Below are 16,195 nucleotides of genomic sequence, written 5' to 3'. Positions count from 1 at the left end.
CACCCCTTCCCGCGACCCTTTTTCTCTCTCTCCGCACACACACACACACACACACACAAACACAAACACACCCTTGCCAATGTTACAGGGGCCGCAGACAACTCGAGTCCAATAGATTGGAATGAATAGTGAAAAGCCAAAAAATGCCATGTTGGATTGGACAGATGCAGTCAGAGTTCCTTTCTTTTTTCCCAGTCGTTCTTCTTCTTTATCTAATCTGAATGAGTATATCATCCCAGCCCTACGCAGCTCAGTCTGGCCCAGCTTTCTTCTCCGTTCCTCCATCTCTCCCCTGTTTAATACCCTTTTCTTTTTTTTTTTTTTTTCTCTCTTCTTCTTACCGTCCATGTCCTTTCCTGTGTGTTTGTTTAGGTATATCATATCGTACGTACATTGAACAAATGGGAATATAAAGAAGAAAACAGAAAGTCAGCAACAGCCGTTTCACCACAAGCACACCTGTATAGTACTCACTCGCCCACTCTACCTGTAGCCATCTATGCAACCGCAAGAGAGGAACTCATCTGCAGTGTAATTGGCTGCCCTGCCAACTTCCCCCTTGTCCCTGCGGCGTCTCTACTGCCTCCTACTGTGCCCTTTTGCCCCTTGCTGGGCCAGCTTCCACTAGCCGCGCCTCCGCCGAGGACTAACCTTCGTCTTCTCCGCTTGTTGAGGTTTCTTCTAGCTCTTCGCCTTCTTTCGTCTTTCTTTTATCCGAGCGTGGGGGTCGGGTTGTACTTCAATTGGGTGTCTGTCTGGTCGGCGAGCCGCGGATGTCGCTTTAAAAGCTGCTTCTGTCTCTGCTGTTTGGGCGTTGGATGCTTTGGTGTCTTCTCCTGCCGACTGGTGGACGTTTGACTCGACGTTGGTTCTTCTGCTGAGGTTGTGGTCGTTGTCGTTGTCGTTCTTTCATCCAGACGTCAAAGAGGTCAACATCGCCAACTTCACCATCAGCCTCGCCTTCTTCCCTTCACCATCTCCGTCGTCATTATTATATTCGTCTCGAGGTCGAAAGTCGAAAGTCGGTCCCCGGTGTTTCACAAACCTGCCACAGCCTGCCAGCAACGCCAAATCCTGGCCTGTAGGGAGGGAGGCAACCTCGAGCCGAGTCTCGAGTCCAGCTCCGGTCCCATCTAGCCCATAATTCAGACAGAGTCGGGGGCTTTCCTGCTCGCCTCCCTACGCTATATCATCCTATCTCTCTCTCACTGTCTCTGTCTCTTTATTGACGTCGCCGCCGGTGTCGTTGCTGGTATGTCGGCTCTGCTATCTACTTGCGCACTAACGCGTTGCCATCTCTCCACTGCGTAAACAAACAAACAAACAAAAAACCAACCAGGCCAGCGGGTAAAACTGGTTTAGCTAACGGACATTAATATACTTAGATGATACTGGTTTCAGTCGATGTTACTCTAGATAAACGAGCTCGCGGACGAGAGTCAAGATGCCTCGACGGGCAAAAACGGGCGATGTAAGTGATCATTTGTTTGTTTATCTGGTTCGCGTTACCAGGACCCAGGGCTGCCACAGAACCAAAACAGCGAGACGTAGATACGACTCGAAAACATGCACAGAATCCAGTATAACTTGAGATAATTCCAGGCTATGCTGCCTCCTTTGCCCTGGCATCTGGGAAATTATGTCGTTTCTTGACGGTTGTTGTGAATGTGGTGTCCTGTGTGGTCGCACTGGCTACTGGTACATTAACACGTATAAACTGACTATTTGAGCGCAGGGCGATGAAGTTGATGTTGATCGCCAGCTAGAGGACACCCTACAGCAGTCTGCTGCTCAGGCTGCTGCAGCAGATGCCTCGCTGGTGGAGGATGGCCATGGAAGCCCGTACTACGATAGGAGGTACGGAAGTAGCAGCAGTCGTGGTCGGGCAGTTGTGACGGGGCCTTCAAAACGCAAGACATATCCATACCCATACCTAGAGACTGCTGCCGGACGTGATGATATCCTTTCTGCCTCTACGCCTTCGCATCGTCTCCGTGAGTCCAGCAGGGATCGCTACAGCGTTGACGTTGCCGGTTCATACCATTCATCATCGCCTCAAAAGCGTGTGGTGTCTAGGGAGCTTCCTGAACAGCCGACTCTTCGTTCTCGCAGAGGTCAGGACGTAACGGAGCTTAGGGATAGGCAGGAACGCCAGTCCCGGTTCCTGGAAGGAAGTATGAACGACAAGGTCAGCACACGTCCGCCATCTGTTTTTATTGGCGAGGAACAAGAGTACTTACTCTCAACATACATGGATGAGCACAACGGCGGAAAAGGCGTCAACGGGTGGCAGCCTACTACAGGCGGGCGGGCTCCTGCAACTCCCTCGCTACAGGGCAAGAAAGGGTCTCTTTCTTCCGCCAAAACAAACAAAACTGATGCATCTGACGCCAAATCATCAGGTGTTTTCCGCTTTGGGAAGGCTATTGTCTCCGCTATCAATCCCATGGGTGTATGGGGCAACGTCTCTGAAATTTGGAAGGGCCATGATTCGTCATCCAAGGGGTCAGGCTCAAGAGAGATGCCGGTCGACACACCTCATGCCGCACGCATCGAAAAGGCATACCAGGAATACAAGGCTTCGGCGGCCTATAGGAGCGCCACTCCTTCAACCGCCCCCTTACACAGATATGGCTATTCGGGGGAGAACACTGCCAGCCCACAAAAATTGCTTCCCGTTCAGACACCACAACCGCAGCTGTCTCATCACCCAAGTGCTTCGACCCAACCCAGCATCAGCAAGGAGCTGCCACCTACACCACTTGAATGGCAAGGTCTGCCGGCTTCTACCGTCTCCAAACGCTCCTCCTTCCAGACAGTCAAGGGCTCTCGATCGTTCCTAAATCTCAGTCACTCCCTCCGAAAGGAGCAGTCACACAAAGACCTTGCAAGAGAAAACAAGCTGAGGAAGAAGGTTAGCAATCTTGAGGAGAAGCTCTTGAGATATAAACGCGAGCTCAGCACCTTTGCACACGATGAGGATAAAAAAGTGGATGAGCTTGAAGGAGATGCACATGCGGGCCTCGCTGTTCAGGTTAATAATCATGTAACTCATCACCTTTATCCCCATGCTACGGTCGGCCTCTCGGTTCCTTCAGCTCCATCTCCCGCTCCTCCAAGCAATGATATGAGACACATGCGAATGAGATCCAAAAAGTTCGTTCCAGGTGCCTTGCCCTCTCTTCCCTCAGAGAGACTCCTGCTTGACGATGGAGAGCCTACCACCACTCGTGAAGTCTCAAGGCAAGAGGCTAGTCCTGAGAAGCCCATCTATACGAGAAGATCAGAACCACGACTGAGACGGGCGGTCCCACGAATTAGAGAAGAAGATGTTACTCGGACGCCTGCCGCCACAACCACTAACCTGGCCATAGAGGGAGCAAACACACCTCCTTCACGGAAACGCAAGTCTCCTTCCCCCGATCATGCAAGTATCCGCCGCCGTCGGATCTCTGCCACCTATAGCAAGAACATACGGAGCAACAGCAATAGCGACCATGCTAATGACAGCTATGATGGCGCCTCACCTGCGCCTTCGCCGCAGCCCAACCGCCGTGTCTCAACTGAAAAGCTAACAGGACCCCGTCCATACCCTGTCAATGCACGTACAGAGACAGAAGGCCGGCGTAATCAGCCCTCTCGCAGAGCCAAAGAGATCAAGCCAGTTTACTACCCAAATTATGATTTGACAAGACGCTCTGTCCCTGTCCCCGAACGATCCGAATCCAGACCCAAGCACGACCAAACCCCAGCTCCAGCCCCAACCAAAACACCAATCCCCAAGTCTACCCCAGCCCTTCCCCCCCATCACGGTGGTCCCTATGCACCAGTGGAAGTAGCCATCCCAATTTCAGTCGCCCCTCACATCCCATCTTCTACCAAACCACCACCGACGCCAGCCTCCAGGCAAAAATCGAATCAAAAGCAAACCGCAGATGCAACCGCAAATACTGCTTCAACTCCACCCCCACACCCAGAATCTGTTCCAGCAACAAAGGGCATCATAAGCCGATCTAGCAGTCCAAGGAAGCACCACAACATTTCACCGCGTCGTAAAGCTGATGAGAAGCCTATCAGCATTACCCCAGGGGAGGGGGGTGATGAGAATATCCCGCCTGTTCCTCCGCTGCCGGTAGAGCACGGAGGCAGTCCCTTGATTGAAGACGGCGAATTCGAGTGGCCTGAAGACATTTTTTAGATTCCGAGGTATGAGTGATGGTTTTATGTTTTTCTCCTCTTTTCATATCTACCAGGTCAATGATGATCTCATGCCGTTTGATATATTTCTGGCGGTATAATCACCATGATTCCTCGTATTGATGAATAGATCTTAAGTGTGCATAACGAGATATGATTTGCTTTTTTCTTTTTCTTTTCTTTTCTTTTTTTTTTTTTTTATTTCCTTCTGTCATCGCACCATGCTCGTCCTTTCCTTTCGTTTTCACCTTTTGCCAATTTTAGTACGCACTGCACGCCCCTTTGCTTCGTGCTTATTTCTTACCACTCGCACGGACTTGCTTTTGCTGTATCTTGGTTCTTCATTCTTGATTCTTATTATTTGGAAACTTTTTATTTAACCCTCAGCGTAGCGCAGCGCAGCACAACATGCATAGTTAGCGTTTGGAGTTTGAACGACTGGAGTCACTTCTTTTTGACATTGTTTCTGCTGCGAGCTTCCTTGATTAGGGTTGGAATGACAGCAATATGACGACAGCCAACTGAGTCAATCATGTGTAACGAGTCACAGCAGGTAGTCGGTTCAATTATGTTTCCTTTATTCAAAGAAAGACAATAAAAGTAGTTATATTGATAGCTAATCTTATATTGCTCCTGTAGTTTTTATGCACCTTGCCGTCGCCACATCTTAGATATAGAGCGCGGGATTTAAATGCGGTACGAAAAGCCCCCAGTCTATATAATAATAGCTTGCATATACATACATACAACCTACACACGTATGTCCGGGAGTCTCATCTACCACCCTCTCCAGCTCTGCCAAACATCAACTATGCGATCCTTCTCGCTTCCCTGGGCTGTCGAATCAACAACAAGCACATAAGTGAACCCTGCAAGGCAAATGCAACAATGATTCGGCCAAATGCGCAGTTTCTCACCAATTCGCAAAGGCCGCATGTTCTGTCGTGATCCATGCCAGCGCAAAATTCCGTGCTCCTGGCTTACACGATCCAGTATCCATCCCGTTTTGTCTCCATCTGGATTATAAAAGCCGACTCTTTCATCCGCTGCTGGTGCTGCGTCATTAGCTTGCTGCTGCTCACGCCAGGGTGTAACTACACCCCAACCCTTGTAGCTACGGCACGGTTCCCGTCCTATAGCCAGTGAACCACATGCCACAAGTGCTTCCGGGTGTTCGCGGTGCATATACAATGATCCCACTTCCGCAAGAACAGTAAGCGCCAGGTCATCGAATGATAGATGTGAGGTGTTCGGCCGCGCACGGGCGGCTAACTGCTGCATGTCCAACGTCACGTACGCACCCGCGTGCAGTTCAATGTCATACTTCTGCTTGGTCTGGTCGATAAGATCCTTGGCCTTGTCTGCTCCTGGAAGAGAAAGGGTCTCGTGTCCCGTCAGGTTTTGTGCTGCGGTTGTGCTAGGCGTTGCGCCGACGGAGAGAACGAAGCGTCGTTGAGAGTAATTTGTCTCCCCGTCAAAAGGGGTAGGCGGTGGGATAGCTGAAGCACGATCTGCAGCCAGTTTGCATCCTTCTATCTCAGTGCGAAGGTAGTCCATTGCCTCTGATGGGTTGTTGGAGCCATAGCTGTGCCCCATGTGGGAGTAGAAGCCGCGAAGGGTGAAAAGATGCGGCTCCTTGCCTTCTAGGGCGTAGAGTTCACTGACAATAGCATTGAATTGGGCACTGCTGTAAGTCACGCCAGCGCGACCGTAGCCGGTATCCAGCTTAATGAAGACGCCCAACCTCTTCCCACATAGGGCATGGTAGCGGGACAGAAACGGGACGATGTCAACACTGTCCACCAGACATGTCACTGCTCCATGGCCGAGCGCCTTGCCCAGTTCAGCTAAGCGAGGGAAGCATGACGGCTGAACGGGAAGACCGTAGATTAACTGTGTTGACATATTAGCTAACTAGTTTTGTATAACCTTAAAGCCCCCTTCATCCTTTATAAGGGAAGTTAACATACATCTACTTTCCGCCCTTTTGTTTGACATTCTTTCATGAACGGAACCAGCTGCTCAGCTTCTACCAAGGTGGATGCCACCAGCCGTACCGTATCTGACCTCTCACCAACTTGGAAGCGGGTGAGTTCGGTTGTCTATCAGCATGTCAGTCAGTTGGACGTCACGGAAACGGCCCCCACTATACTGATTGCTGGTATACGTATGTATGCTTCACCGTCATATACACACATGTGTCATGATTGAATATACACCTATATTAGACAAAAATAGGGGGTGAATGGGGATGTAACGGCACCTTATGTGTCTTGACATGCGCCCTGAATTCCACGTTCAAAGCGAGGGCCGCATCAAGCATCACCTGGCAGTTCCGGCGTGCCACCTCACGGTCGATAACTGGTTTGGGGCCGTCAACATCTTGCAACATACGACCAACGTACAAGGCCTTGAGGTCGGCCACCTCGGCAGTCGGTTGATAAGCGATGTTCGACGTCATCGTGTGGATTTTTTTTTTTCTTTTTCTTTTTCTTTTTGGGCTCTTATGCCTGGCTTTCTCCTGACACGGAGGGTATGCTGGTTGCTACCTTTTTTAGGGATGGATATCTGATTCCCAGCGGTCGTGTTCTCGCACGGCTCTGACGTGGCCTCAGGCTCTCTCAAGTCCGCCTATCTGGGCGCTGATGTATGTATCATATATGTGGACCAGACGATGTATATTCGCCCTTAACCCCGCCCGCTCCGTCGACGGCTGCTTGCACGCCCGGCGTGATGTCCGCAGGCCAACGTCAACCTGAAAAACAAAAGAAGCAGAAAAAGAAAAGAGACAAGAGACAACCCTGTAGTGCTGGGTAGGTGATCAGGCTTTGACGGCGGGCGGTTTGTTGTAGGACGGTTAGCTCGTTGCTCTGGTACCTGGCGGCGGAAAACGAACCTGACAGGCCCCTTTGGCCTCGTTGGCTAGTTAAGCAGTTGTTGCAAAAAGTGACAAAGACGACGCAACATCGCACGTCCGGATACTCGTCTTAGCCAGCAGGTCCATGCAAGGCTTCCTGCAGGGCGACTGGGTATGTCGGCTTTTCTCCTGCTGCTGCTATTGACAAGGTGAGGCTGCGTGGAGCCGCGATGAAGTCAGGCCGACGTCGTTGGTCGTTGGCTGACTAAGTCAACTAAGTTAGCCGGGCAACGACATCTCATCCTCCTCCACGTCGCGACGCAGTAGCTACCTGGCCAGCTGCAACAGCAGACAGCGAGAGGACAGCAAGAGGACAGCAAGAGGACAGCAAGAAGACAGCAAGAAGACAGCAGGAGACCAGCGAAGATGTCTGCCAAAAGGGCTGTGTTCACGGACAAGGCTCCCGCGCCGCTGCCGGTGTTCTCGCAGGCCATCGTCCACAACGGCATCGTGTACTGCTCCGGCCAGGTTGGAACCGATCCGGCTACCCGTGAGCTGGTCGAAGGGACCGTAAAGGATCGCACTGTACGTGTTTGCGCCCTCCCTCACTGCAGAAAAACGGCCGGCCGTCCAGTAATATGGGCTGGAGAGGTGGCGGGACTGGGACGATGGTGGACTGGACCGACACCGCATGGTCATTGACGATGTACTTACTTACCGCGAACAGGCCCAGATCTTTCGCAATATCACCGCAGTACTGGAGGCTGCAGGTTCAAGCCTGGAGAAGCTGCTCAAGGTCAATATCTTTCTTACCAACATGGATGACTTCGCCGCGGTCAACGACGTCTACGCGCAGGTCCTTAACTTTGAGCCCAAGCCGGTAAATGATGACCTTATTTCTCCAGCTTCGTCCATTCGCCTTTTTTTTTTTTTTCGCATTTTTCTTTTTTAGAGCTGCCTGTCTGGATGCTACTGGCCAGTCACTGACCCCTTTAACACAGGTCCGAACATGTGTTGCGGTCAAAACCCTTCCACGAAACACTGATGTCGAGATTGAGTGCTCGGCTTATATCTAAATAACTAGCCTTAGCTATATTCACCCTTTTCCCCCCCATTTTCAACTGGAGAGTGCATAAGGGGATCAAGTACTCCGTACAAACGTACAAATGTATTTAGCTAGTCAGCAATCAGAAGAAAGAAAACGATTAAGCGTGCGTTGTCCTGCTTGTCAGACATGAACCGGAACAGAAGCAATATCTCACTAACTTCCACGTGGGAAATAGCAAAGAAGTCGCAAAAATAAAGACGCAAAACCAACGACGAAGGTGTGTAAAAAAAAAAAAAAAAAGAAAAAGAAAGAAAGAAAGTCAAGGAAAAGGAGTTGGAATAAGCCAACGCCTTTCTTGCATCGTTCTAGACATATCCTTTGACGTCAACAGAGGTGTCTCTCAGCCACCAATTTCGCCTCCAACTGGGCGGTCAAAGACATCTCGACATCCACGAATCGTCATCCCCCAAGCGGCGCGTCCATCTGCTCAGCTGCCCTAAGGAAGAAGAACACGGTAAATCGGGCCCTGGGCAAAGAGGCAACAAGCCCGATGGTGCCAGACAGACTGAGAAGCACACACCCCCGCAGGACCCTCCGATCTTACTCCTCACTCTGCTCATCATCCTTCTCATCCGTATTTCAGCTCCAGAGTGAAGCGTTAAGTACGATGTGATCACCCAACGCTAATTCTCCCAACACCCACGATCCATGCCTGATGCAATGATCTTGAAAGAGGAAAAGAAACGAAAGAACAAGCAAGAAGAAGAAAAGAAAGGGAAAGTAGGAAAAAGGAACGAAGAAGACAGCAATTCCCCGAGAGCCCCATCCCTGACCCGTCGTGAAAAGTCCTTTGTATAAGTACATCGCATCCCACGCTCATGGGTTGGATGCACTGATGTCTTAATCTGGAGTATCTCCGGAGAATCCTTCATTGATACCATTTCTTTCTAGAATTCTTTTCGTCCATTCTTCTCCTGCGCCAGCTTCTTAGCTGGACAAGCCCCTTCCGTGCAATAATACTTATTAGCTAACCAAATTCTTCAGCAACCACTAAAAAGGGGAAAAAAGAAAGAAGATACGGGGAACCAAAGATCCTTAACCGAGGTCCTTGATAACTAATAGGCTTATCACTTTAACTAACTATAGTTTTATGGAGCCGATGTTTGTCATGCATCGTGGAACAATCGCAACCGAGAGCCCCCCCCGTCAACCTGACAGAGAAGATGTACTCCGTACGCTACCCGATAACCTGAAGACGCTCCGATGGTATCATACCATGGGGGGCTCCGAACCCTCTCAGGGCGGGCTGAAAAAAGCAAAGATAATAGCAAGGATAGAGGGCAGAACTGAAAAATAGCCGTTTCAAGCTCTTTTCCTCGTTTGCTCCAACGAATTAGACATCAGGCTTCGTCTCTCTCCTGCTGTTCTCCCTTGACGATTATATATTGGTATTACCTCGATGATCCAACCTGCGGCTTTTCTCCACGGTGTATCTGTTTGCTTTTCTTTTTTCTCTCATTCTCATTCTCTGATTCCGGCTCCTTTTCTTTTTTTGTCTTGTCCATCTTGTCCGCCCAGATCTTGCAGTGCAAAAAGCTAACTCAGAATCCTGTCACTAGGGAACTGCCCAGGAAAAAAGGGGCGAGGCAAAGAAAGAGCAATAATGTCAACAAACATCCAACTGCTATGACTCCGACTTCTCCGACATGCAAAAATGGACCCGTCTCCAGTGACCATGGGCTGTGATGGCCGCCGACAAACACACTCTGGCTGGCACGGAGTACCCAAAAGGAGTACCCACAAGCCGCGCGCACCCCACGGACGCTCCGTATATACGGGAGGTCCTCAAGCATGTAGTTTTGCACAAAAATAATATAATGATAAAACGCAACCATGCTAATCAACCGGATCGTGAGCTAAGTTTGGCCTTGACAAGCATGGCCTTCCACGCTATCCTTTCACCGATATTTTGGCCTTGTGATTCGCTTCAAGCCTTTCCCTGACTTTGGGTTCTTTTCTTCTTCGTCTTCTTTCTTTTCCCACCACCTTTATTTTATTTTTATTTATTTTTATTTTTTTTTAGCTCTGTCCCTCGTTTTCAGGTCCCTTGGTTGGGCATAATCCGTCATGACATGTAGGGCCCGGCAGCTCTCCGCAATTCACGCCTCGAACGCCGAGCTTGATTAGCTCCCTTCCAACAGTTTTGGATTCCCGAGACCTTTGACACTTTTTTTTTAATTTATTTCTCTCCTTCCTTCAGGGTTGGTGCGCGCAGAGTGGATGCATATATAACCAGGGGATATATCTTGATCCTTTTTCCTTTTTGGTTCCCCTATCATTATTCCCTTCATCTATACAAGCTCCCTCACTCAACTTCCTCTGACACGTCTTACTCCTTATTGCAACGGTTGATATATGACCGGTTGGGGTCACGGTTGACGGCTCCGGTTCCTCTTGATACCTTCTCCGATTCCCTCAAGCGCGCAGCATTATTACTCAGCCCTTTTTGTTGTATTTCGATTGCCAGTCACTCCATCCATAAGTATAAAACTTTGTATCCGTGTTCAAGTTTGGATGCCGTCAACTCTACCCTCTGTTTCGTCCCCTTCATCCTTACCAACAATGCCTCCGATGCATAACGGTGACGGCGTCATGGACCGGAGTAGCCTGCAGCCAGTCACTAAGGGGATCCGCACCCTCATTCCTGGCTTCTATGTCCCAACAGTTTGCGTCTTTGATCCTAGCACTGAGGACGTAGACCTCTCTGCGACAGCAAAGCATGCAGTAAGACTGGCTGAGGCTGGCGTGACGGGCATTACCGTCCACGGCTCTAACGGTGAGGCCATACACCTGTCCCCCGAGGAGCGGAAATTGGTCACAGAAAATACCCGCCAGGCTCTTGACAGCGCAGGCTACACTAGCATGCCACTAATGGTTGGCTGCAGTGCCCAGTCGACGCGCGAAACCATCCAGCTCTGTTGCGATGCATATGCAAGCGGGGGGGACTTTGCCCTAGTACTTGCTCCCTCGTATTACCGGGGATTGTTCGCGGCCGATACGATTATGCAATTCTTCACAGATGTAGCTGACGCCTCTCCCATCCCGATCGTGATATACAACTACCCCGTTGCCGCTTCGGGGCTTGATCTGGACTCGGACACCATCATCGCCCTTAGCAAGCATCCCAATATCGTGGGGTGTAAGTTCACCTGTGGAAATACGGGCAAGCTCAACCGCGTTGCCACAGCCCAGCGAGCAACGCACAAGAGTACTAAAATGGCTAGTATCAACAATGGCAATGCCAGCAGCAACACATTCCTCTGCTTTGGAGGATCCGGCGACTTTACGCTCCAGACCATGATCGGTGGGGGGTCTGGAATCATCGGGGGAATTGCGAATCTAGCACCCAAGACATGCATGCTGCTGCTGAGCCTGTACGCTGATGGCAAGATGGATGCGGCCCGTGAGGTGCAGGACATCCTATCCAGAGGCGACTGGGCTGCCATCAAGAGCGGCGTGGTCGGTATCAAGTCAGCAATGCAGTCGCACTTTGGATATGGAGGATATGCGAGACGCCCTCTCCCAAGGCCAACAAAAGAGACCAGGGATGCGTATAGTGCACAGTTCAAGGAGTTAGTTGACTTTGAGAGGGCGTTGTAGCTGTACACTCCGCCCCTTTCCCTGGTCGATATCACCTCTACTAACGGCCTCTATTTTGTCTTTCCTCGGTCTTTCTTTTCTTTTCTTGGCCTTTGTTGTTTCACACCCCCTTTTTTGTTTTTTTTTTTTTTTAAGAAAAAAACCCCTACCTGTTTCCTCTCTTTGATTTGGCTTTCTGGTTTTTTGTCTGGTGTCTGGTTCAATATGCCTGGCTTGGGAGCGATAGTTAGTAACTTGTTAATAGACATCATCTCTACCTTCCCCCTTTTAAATTTTTTTCCCTTCGATAACTAACCACCGAGTGATTCTCCATATCCACAACTCGAAACCAAGTCTTTTGGTCCCCCACGCTATGTTTGGAGGACTCTCTCGCTCAGCCGCTCTACTTGCTTGTACGTTAACCAAACGATGTAACAAAAAGCCACATAAAACTCAATATCCAGCCTGAGGGAAACAAAGTTTGCTGGGAAACCCGCAGCTATGGCTCCGTCCCGCGTTGTGTGGGGGTCGACCTTGAAAAGAAAAAAGTAATCGCACAAGGAGGACGCAGTGGAGGTAAAAAAGGGGGCCCAGAAGTCGATGCAGAGCTCAGCTCAGCTCAGCGCAGGGCAGGGCAGGGCAGGGCAGGGCAGGGGGCTTGAACGGACAGGAGACATGGAGAAGCGAAGGAGGCCGGGCTTTGGCGAGCCTGCAGCAACAGAGCCCGCCAGCTTACTACCAACATGATCAGGCTGGAGCAGACATCAACTTGGGAGAAGCTAAGTGAGAAGCAGACAAAGAGAGGAGATGAGGGACAAATGCATATACGTATCCTATGCATGGGATCTGCTGTATCCGGAGCAGTCACAGCGGCCTTCTACGAGAGACTCGGGCGCCAAACAGGCTGCAGCAGGTTTCTCTTGCGTCAGACCAGATGCAGATGACTATGGGGGGTGGGAGGGGACCCTTATATCAAGCGCAGGGTGTTGCTGTCATGCTCAAGGAGAGCCGTGGACCTGGTCGTTAGGCATTAGGTTGAGAGGCAGTGAGGAGAGCTTTGCATGGATATGGACAAGGGGCTATATGCCAGGTGGCCAGCGGGTACCTCTACCTCGAGGAAACATGCATATACACAACGACAACAGGCCCCAGTGCTAGGGGACCAGGATACACGGAGCACGCGGGATGCACTGCACGAACATCTGCAGGCATCGGCAGCAATGCTCGACTGTAGCAATGGGATAACTATAAATACATTACTCTACTTGCCCTTGGGCTTTGACATTAATCCATCCCTTCCCAAGCTAACCAGAGCACGTATAGCTAATGGCTAACGTGCATTTTATATAGGCTGAGCCCCAAAGACCCTCTTCCCGGGGTAGTTAGTGCAATGTATGAGAAGCCCCTATCTGGCTCCCATGCACTTGAAATCATTTATATACTAACTAATAATGCACTACTATGCCTTTTCACATCTTACGGCAGCTGCAGCCGTGGACCCCATACCACTTTTCAGGAGCGAAAAACCCGTCTGGGTTTCCTGCTGGCGAGGTTGTCGATCATCTAGATTGAAGGCACAGCCAATGATGTCATGTATCGTGATGTCAACGCAGCTTGCAACGGCAAAACACCGGCATAACTCTATACCCTTGTCCCCGAAACGGTTGACTGGCCAACCCTGGAATCAATTCCATTGCCCGGTCTATTTTTGATACACTGGTTTTTCGGCCACATACGCTGATCACGATTAATGGAGCTTAATAGCCTTGCACCAGGGGGTCAAAGAGTACACCCGGATGCTGAGAGAGGCTGGTGCTCGAGTGTTACCTTGTTTTCTTGGAGGGGATGGCATATGCATCCCTTAGCCACAGGCAGGCAAACCGGATATCGTTTGCTTGATTGAACCATCTAAAGGCTATTAGGTATCCTACCGACCATGGGGCCTTTGTGCCTGCCCAAGCGTCACAGAAAAGGAATATACTCAGTCTCGGCCATGGCTCGCAATGCAGTATGTCTGGGTTTGGCGCTAGGAAGCTGTCCTTAAGCATTGGCATACCCTGGGTATTGAGAGATACTCAGGACAAAGCATACAGTTGGCCTTGTTCGAAATAGATGTGCTACCTCTTGAGATTGAACAACAGAAAGTGAAACATTTAATATATCCGACGTATTCTAATTTCGGAAATTGGCGTTATCTTCTGGTGTTCAACCTTTCTAGTAATCGAGTTGATCTGTGGCATTTTGATAACTTTATACATCATTGTGATTATATATTCCAGGGTCTCCACGAATTCAAACAATGCTTTATCGATTACTTCCCTTTATAGAATCATGGATCTATCTTCCAGTTTCTATTCTCATTGTACCTTCATGGAAATTTAGGGATGACCATCTTAGGGAGGAAAACTAACTAAGAGAATAGACCCTGCCAGGGAGGCCGCTCCATAGATAGTCTATGCTATCTTGCATAATGATGTCTGACAGTCAGAGATAATGAACCATGGATCATGTCATGACTGAAATATCAGCTGTGTTTCCCTACAGCTGCATGATAGGCAATGTGATGGTGGTGTCAAGCTTCTCCAGTGGGCACCTCTCCTTTCTTTGACCAAAAACAGACGCTCTAGTCTATCAGGCTTCCTCACCAAGCCACATCTCACCCTCTCACCCTCTCGATATATCATTTTATCTGCGTTATTTAAATTGAGCGATGCCAATGGCCGATACCATCCTACCCAGACACAGCCCCAGAGCAGATATTGAGTTGGCCAACGACAGCCACCCTGAGAAAAGCTGTGAGACCCCAGCCAAGGATAGTCAAGAACCAGCTGCGGTTGATGATGGCGATGATGGGGATGATGCAATGGTCCAAACCATTGAATACGAACAAGAGAGGATACTCTGTTCTCGGATAGATATTCGGCTTCTGCCCGTGCTGGCGGTGATGTGTATGTCTGCTGTTCCATCTGCTTCATCTGCTGACAGGGGCCGAGGCAGATCTTTTCAATGCACTGGACAAAGCAAACATTGGAAATGCGCAAACCAACGGGCTCAGCGAGGGTACGTATTTACTATTGGCAGCGGTCCTTACTTTATTGCTCTCAGAGCTAACCCCGTCGATTTTTTGATAGACCTCGGTTTCGCGGATGGAGAATACAACCTATTGCTGTCGATATTCTTCATTCCCTATGTGATCTTTGCGCCTTCAATCGCCATGATAGGCAAAAAGTACGGTCCCGCTCGCGTTTTACCAATATGCATGTTCTGTTTTGGATCTCTGACGCTTCTCTCTGCTGCTGTCCACAACTTCGGCGGCTTGTTTGCAGTTCGTTGGCTATTGGGAATGGCCGAATCAGCCTTTCTCCCGTTGGTAATTTATTACCTTACCACCTTCTACCGACGGGGAGAGCTGGCACGGCGTCTTGCCATCTTTTATGCTGCGTCGAATATTGCAAACGCGTTTTCCGGTTTGGTTGCGTTTGCAGTCTTCCAACTCCCCAGCACAAGATTGGAAGGGTGGCGTTACCTTTTTCTTATTGAGGGAGCATGCACAGTATGCTTCTCTATATTTGCATTCTGGTATCTCCCTCACACGCCAGCGCAAGCAAGTTTTCTCACTGCGCAGGAAAAAAAACTCGCATTCCACCGGATACAGGTTGATTCGTCCTCTGTTGTCAATGAAAAATTTTCTTTCAGGGATGCACTCGGAGTATTCAAACAGCCAACTTCATACTGCTTTATCCTGATTGAGATCTGCCTCGGCGTTCCTTTGCAGTCTGTTGCCTTGTTTTTGCCCCAGATCATACACCGGCTAGGCTACGGAACAGTTAAGACAAACCTATATACCGTAGCACCAAACTGTACCGGGACAGTCATGCTTCTCATCCTAGCGTTTAGTTCGGATGCTACCAGACTGCGCTCGCCGTTCATTGTTTTGGGATTCCTCCTTAGCTTCAGCGGGTTTATGATCTATGCCTCAATCGACGATATCAAGAACAACATACGACTCGCATACTTTGGCGCATTTATGATGACATGGGGCACATCTGCACCCTCAGTGCTGCTAAGCGCATGGTATAACAACAATATGGCTCATGAGGGGCGTCGTATCCTTCTCACATCTGTGGGAGTCCCGATGGCCAATCTCATGGGGTTAGTGAGCAGCAACATCTTCCGCGAGAAGGACAGCCCAAAATTCGAGCCGGCATTGATCACCACCGCCATCTTCGGTGCAACTGGTGCCTGCATTACTGTCCTTCTCGGCCTCTATATGGCATGGGATAATCGCCGACGTAACCGCCGAGCAGGTGTCAAAACGTCGGCGAGGGACGTCCCAACCAAGAGATTGCGAGAAGGACCAGCAGTGGAAGAGTTTCGGTGGTTCCTATAGGTCTTCACGTTCCCTGGAAACCCTCAATCTGGTCTCAAGCATCAAACCATCCTCTTTGACTCCC

General features: G+C 49.9%; 5 protein-coding genes across 6 annotated transcripts; 2 read left to right on the top strand and 3 right to left on the bottom strand.

The window, feature by feature from the left end:
* Positions 1-1,665: 1,665 nt before the first annotated feature.
* On the top strand, positions 1,666-4,198 carry TERG_07680 (uncharacterized protein; the record flags this gene model as incomplete). The annotated part of the gene is made up of 2 exons (XM_047748813.1): positions 1,666-1,698; positions 1,736-4,198. 2 exons carry the CDS (start codon positions 1,666-1,668, stop codon positions 4,196-4,198), a joined length of 2,496 nt encoding a protein of 831 aa, XP_047604802.1.
* Positions 4,199-4,487: 289 nt separating this feature from the next.
* Positions 4,488-6,667, bottom strand: TERG_07679 (uncharacterized protein). Its single transcript, XM_047748812.1, has 2 exons — positions 6,168-6,667; positions 4,488-6,090 (listed from the first exon to the last, which is right to left on the bottom strand). Exons 1-2 carry the CDS (start codon positions 6,201-6,203, stop codon positions 4,975-4,977), a joined length of 1,152 nt encoding a protein of 383 aa, XP_047604801.1. The 5' UTR covers positions 6,204-6,667; the 3' UTR covers positions 4,488-4,974.
* A 372-nt stretch (positions 6,668-7,039) lies between these two features.
* Positions 7,040-8,372, top strand: TERG_07678 (uncharacterized protein). 2 transcript variants are annotated; one of them, XM_047750457.1, is made up of 3 exons: positions 7,040-7,639; positions 7,782-7,850; positions 8,056-8,372. In XM_047750457.1, exons 1-3 carry the CDS (start codon positions 7,481-7,483, stop codon positions 8,128-8,130), a joined length of 303 nt encoding a protein of 100 aa, XP_047607335.1. In that variant the 5' UTR covers positions 7,040-7,480; the 3' UTR covers positions 8,131-8,372. The 2 variants fall into 2 exon arrangements, with proteins under 2 accessions (XP_047607335.1, XP_003232060.1); XM_003232012.2 differs by having other exon boundaries at positions 7,782-7,934.
* Positions 8,373-10,250: 1,878 nt separating this feature from the next.
* Positions 10,251-11,871, bottom strand: TERG_12580 (uncharacterized protein). The gene has a single exon (XM_047751523.1). The coding sequence runs from the start codon at positions 11,606-11,608 to the stop codon at positions 11,222-11,224; it is 387 nt and encodes a 128-aa protein (XP_047607334.1). The 5' UTR covers positions 11,609-11,871; the 3' UTR covers positions 10,251-11,221.
* Positions 11,872-12,343: 472 nt separating this feature from the next.
* TERG_12579 (uncharacterized protein) lies at positions 12,344-16,059 on the bottom strand. Its single transcript, XM_047751522.1, has one exon. The coding sequence runs from the start codon at positions 14,714-14,716 to the stop codon at positions 14,252-14,254; it is 465 nt and encodes a 154-aa protein (XP_047607333.1). The 5' UTR covers positions 14,717-16,059; the 3' UTR covers positions 12,344-14,251.
* Between the last annotated feature and the right edge of the window lie 136 nt (positions 16,060-16,195).

This window comes from Trichophyton rubrum (assembly GCF_000151425.1).
Source record: "Trichophyton rubrum CBS 118892 genomic scaffold supercont2.10, whole genome shotgun sequence".
Classification (NCBI taxonomy): domain Eukaryota; kingdom Fungi; phylum Ascomycota; class Eurotiomycetes; order Onygenales; family Arthrodermataceae; genus Trichophyton; species Trichophyton rubrum.
Note: the sequence above shows the minus strand (reverse complement) of the source record. Positions and strands in the feature narration are given on the sequence as shown.

Bases quoted from the DNA above. Each gene is read 5' to 3' on its own strand.
- TERG_12579 (XM_047751522.1), bottom strand. From the start codon at position 14,716: ATGAAGCAGATGGAACAGCAGACATACACATCACCGCCAGCACGGGCA.
- TERG_07679 (XM_047748812.1), bottom strand. From the start codon at position 6,203: ATGAAAGAATGTCAAACAAAAGGGCGGAAAGTAGAT. The intron at 6,091-6,167 runs GTATGTTAACTT...ATGTCAACACAG, and splicing joins CAAAAGGGCGGAAAGTAGAT to TTAATCTACGGTCTTCCCGT.
- TERG_07678 (XM_003232012.2), top strand. From the start codon at position 7,481: ATGTCTGCCAAAAGGGCTGTGTTCACGGACAAGGCTCCCGCGCCGCTG. The intron at 7,640-7,781 runs GTACGTGTTTGC...TACCGCGAACAG, and splicing joins GGACCGTAAAGGATCGCACT to GCCCAGATCTTTCGCAATAT. The intron at 7,935-8,055 runs GTAAATGATGAC...CCTTTAACACAG, and splicing joins TTAACTTTGAGCCCAAGCCG to GTCCGAACATGTGTTGCGGT.
- TERG_12580 (XM_047751523.1), bottom strand. From the start codon at position 11,608: ATGGCAGCCCAGTCGCCTCTGGATAGGATGTCCTGCACCTCACGGGCC.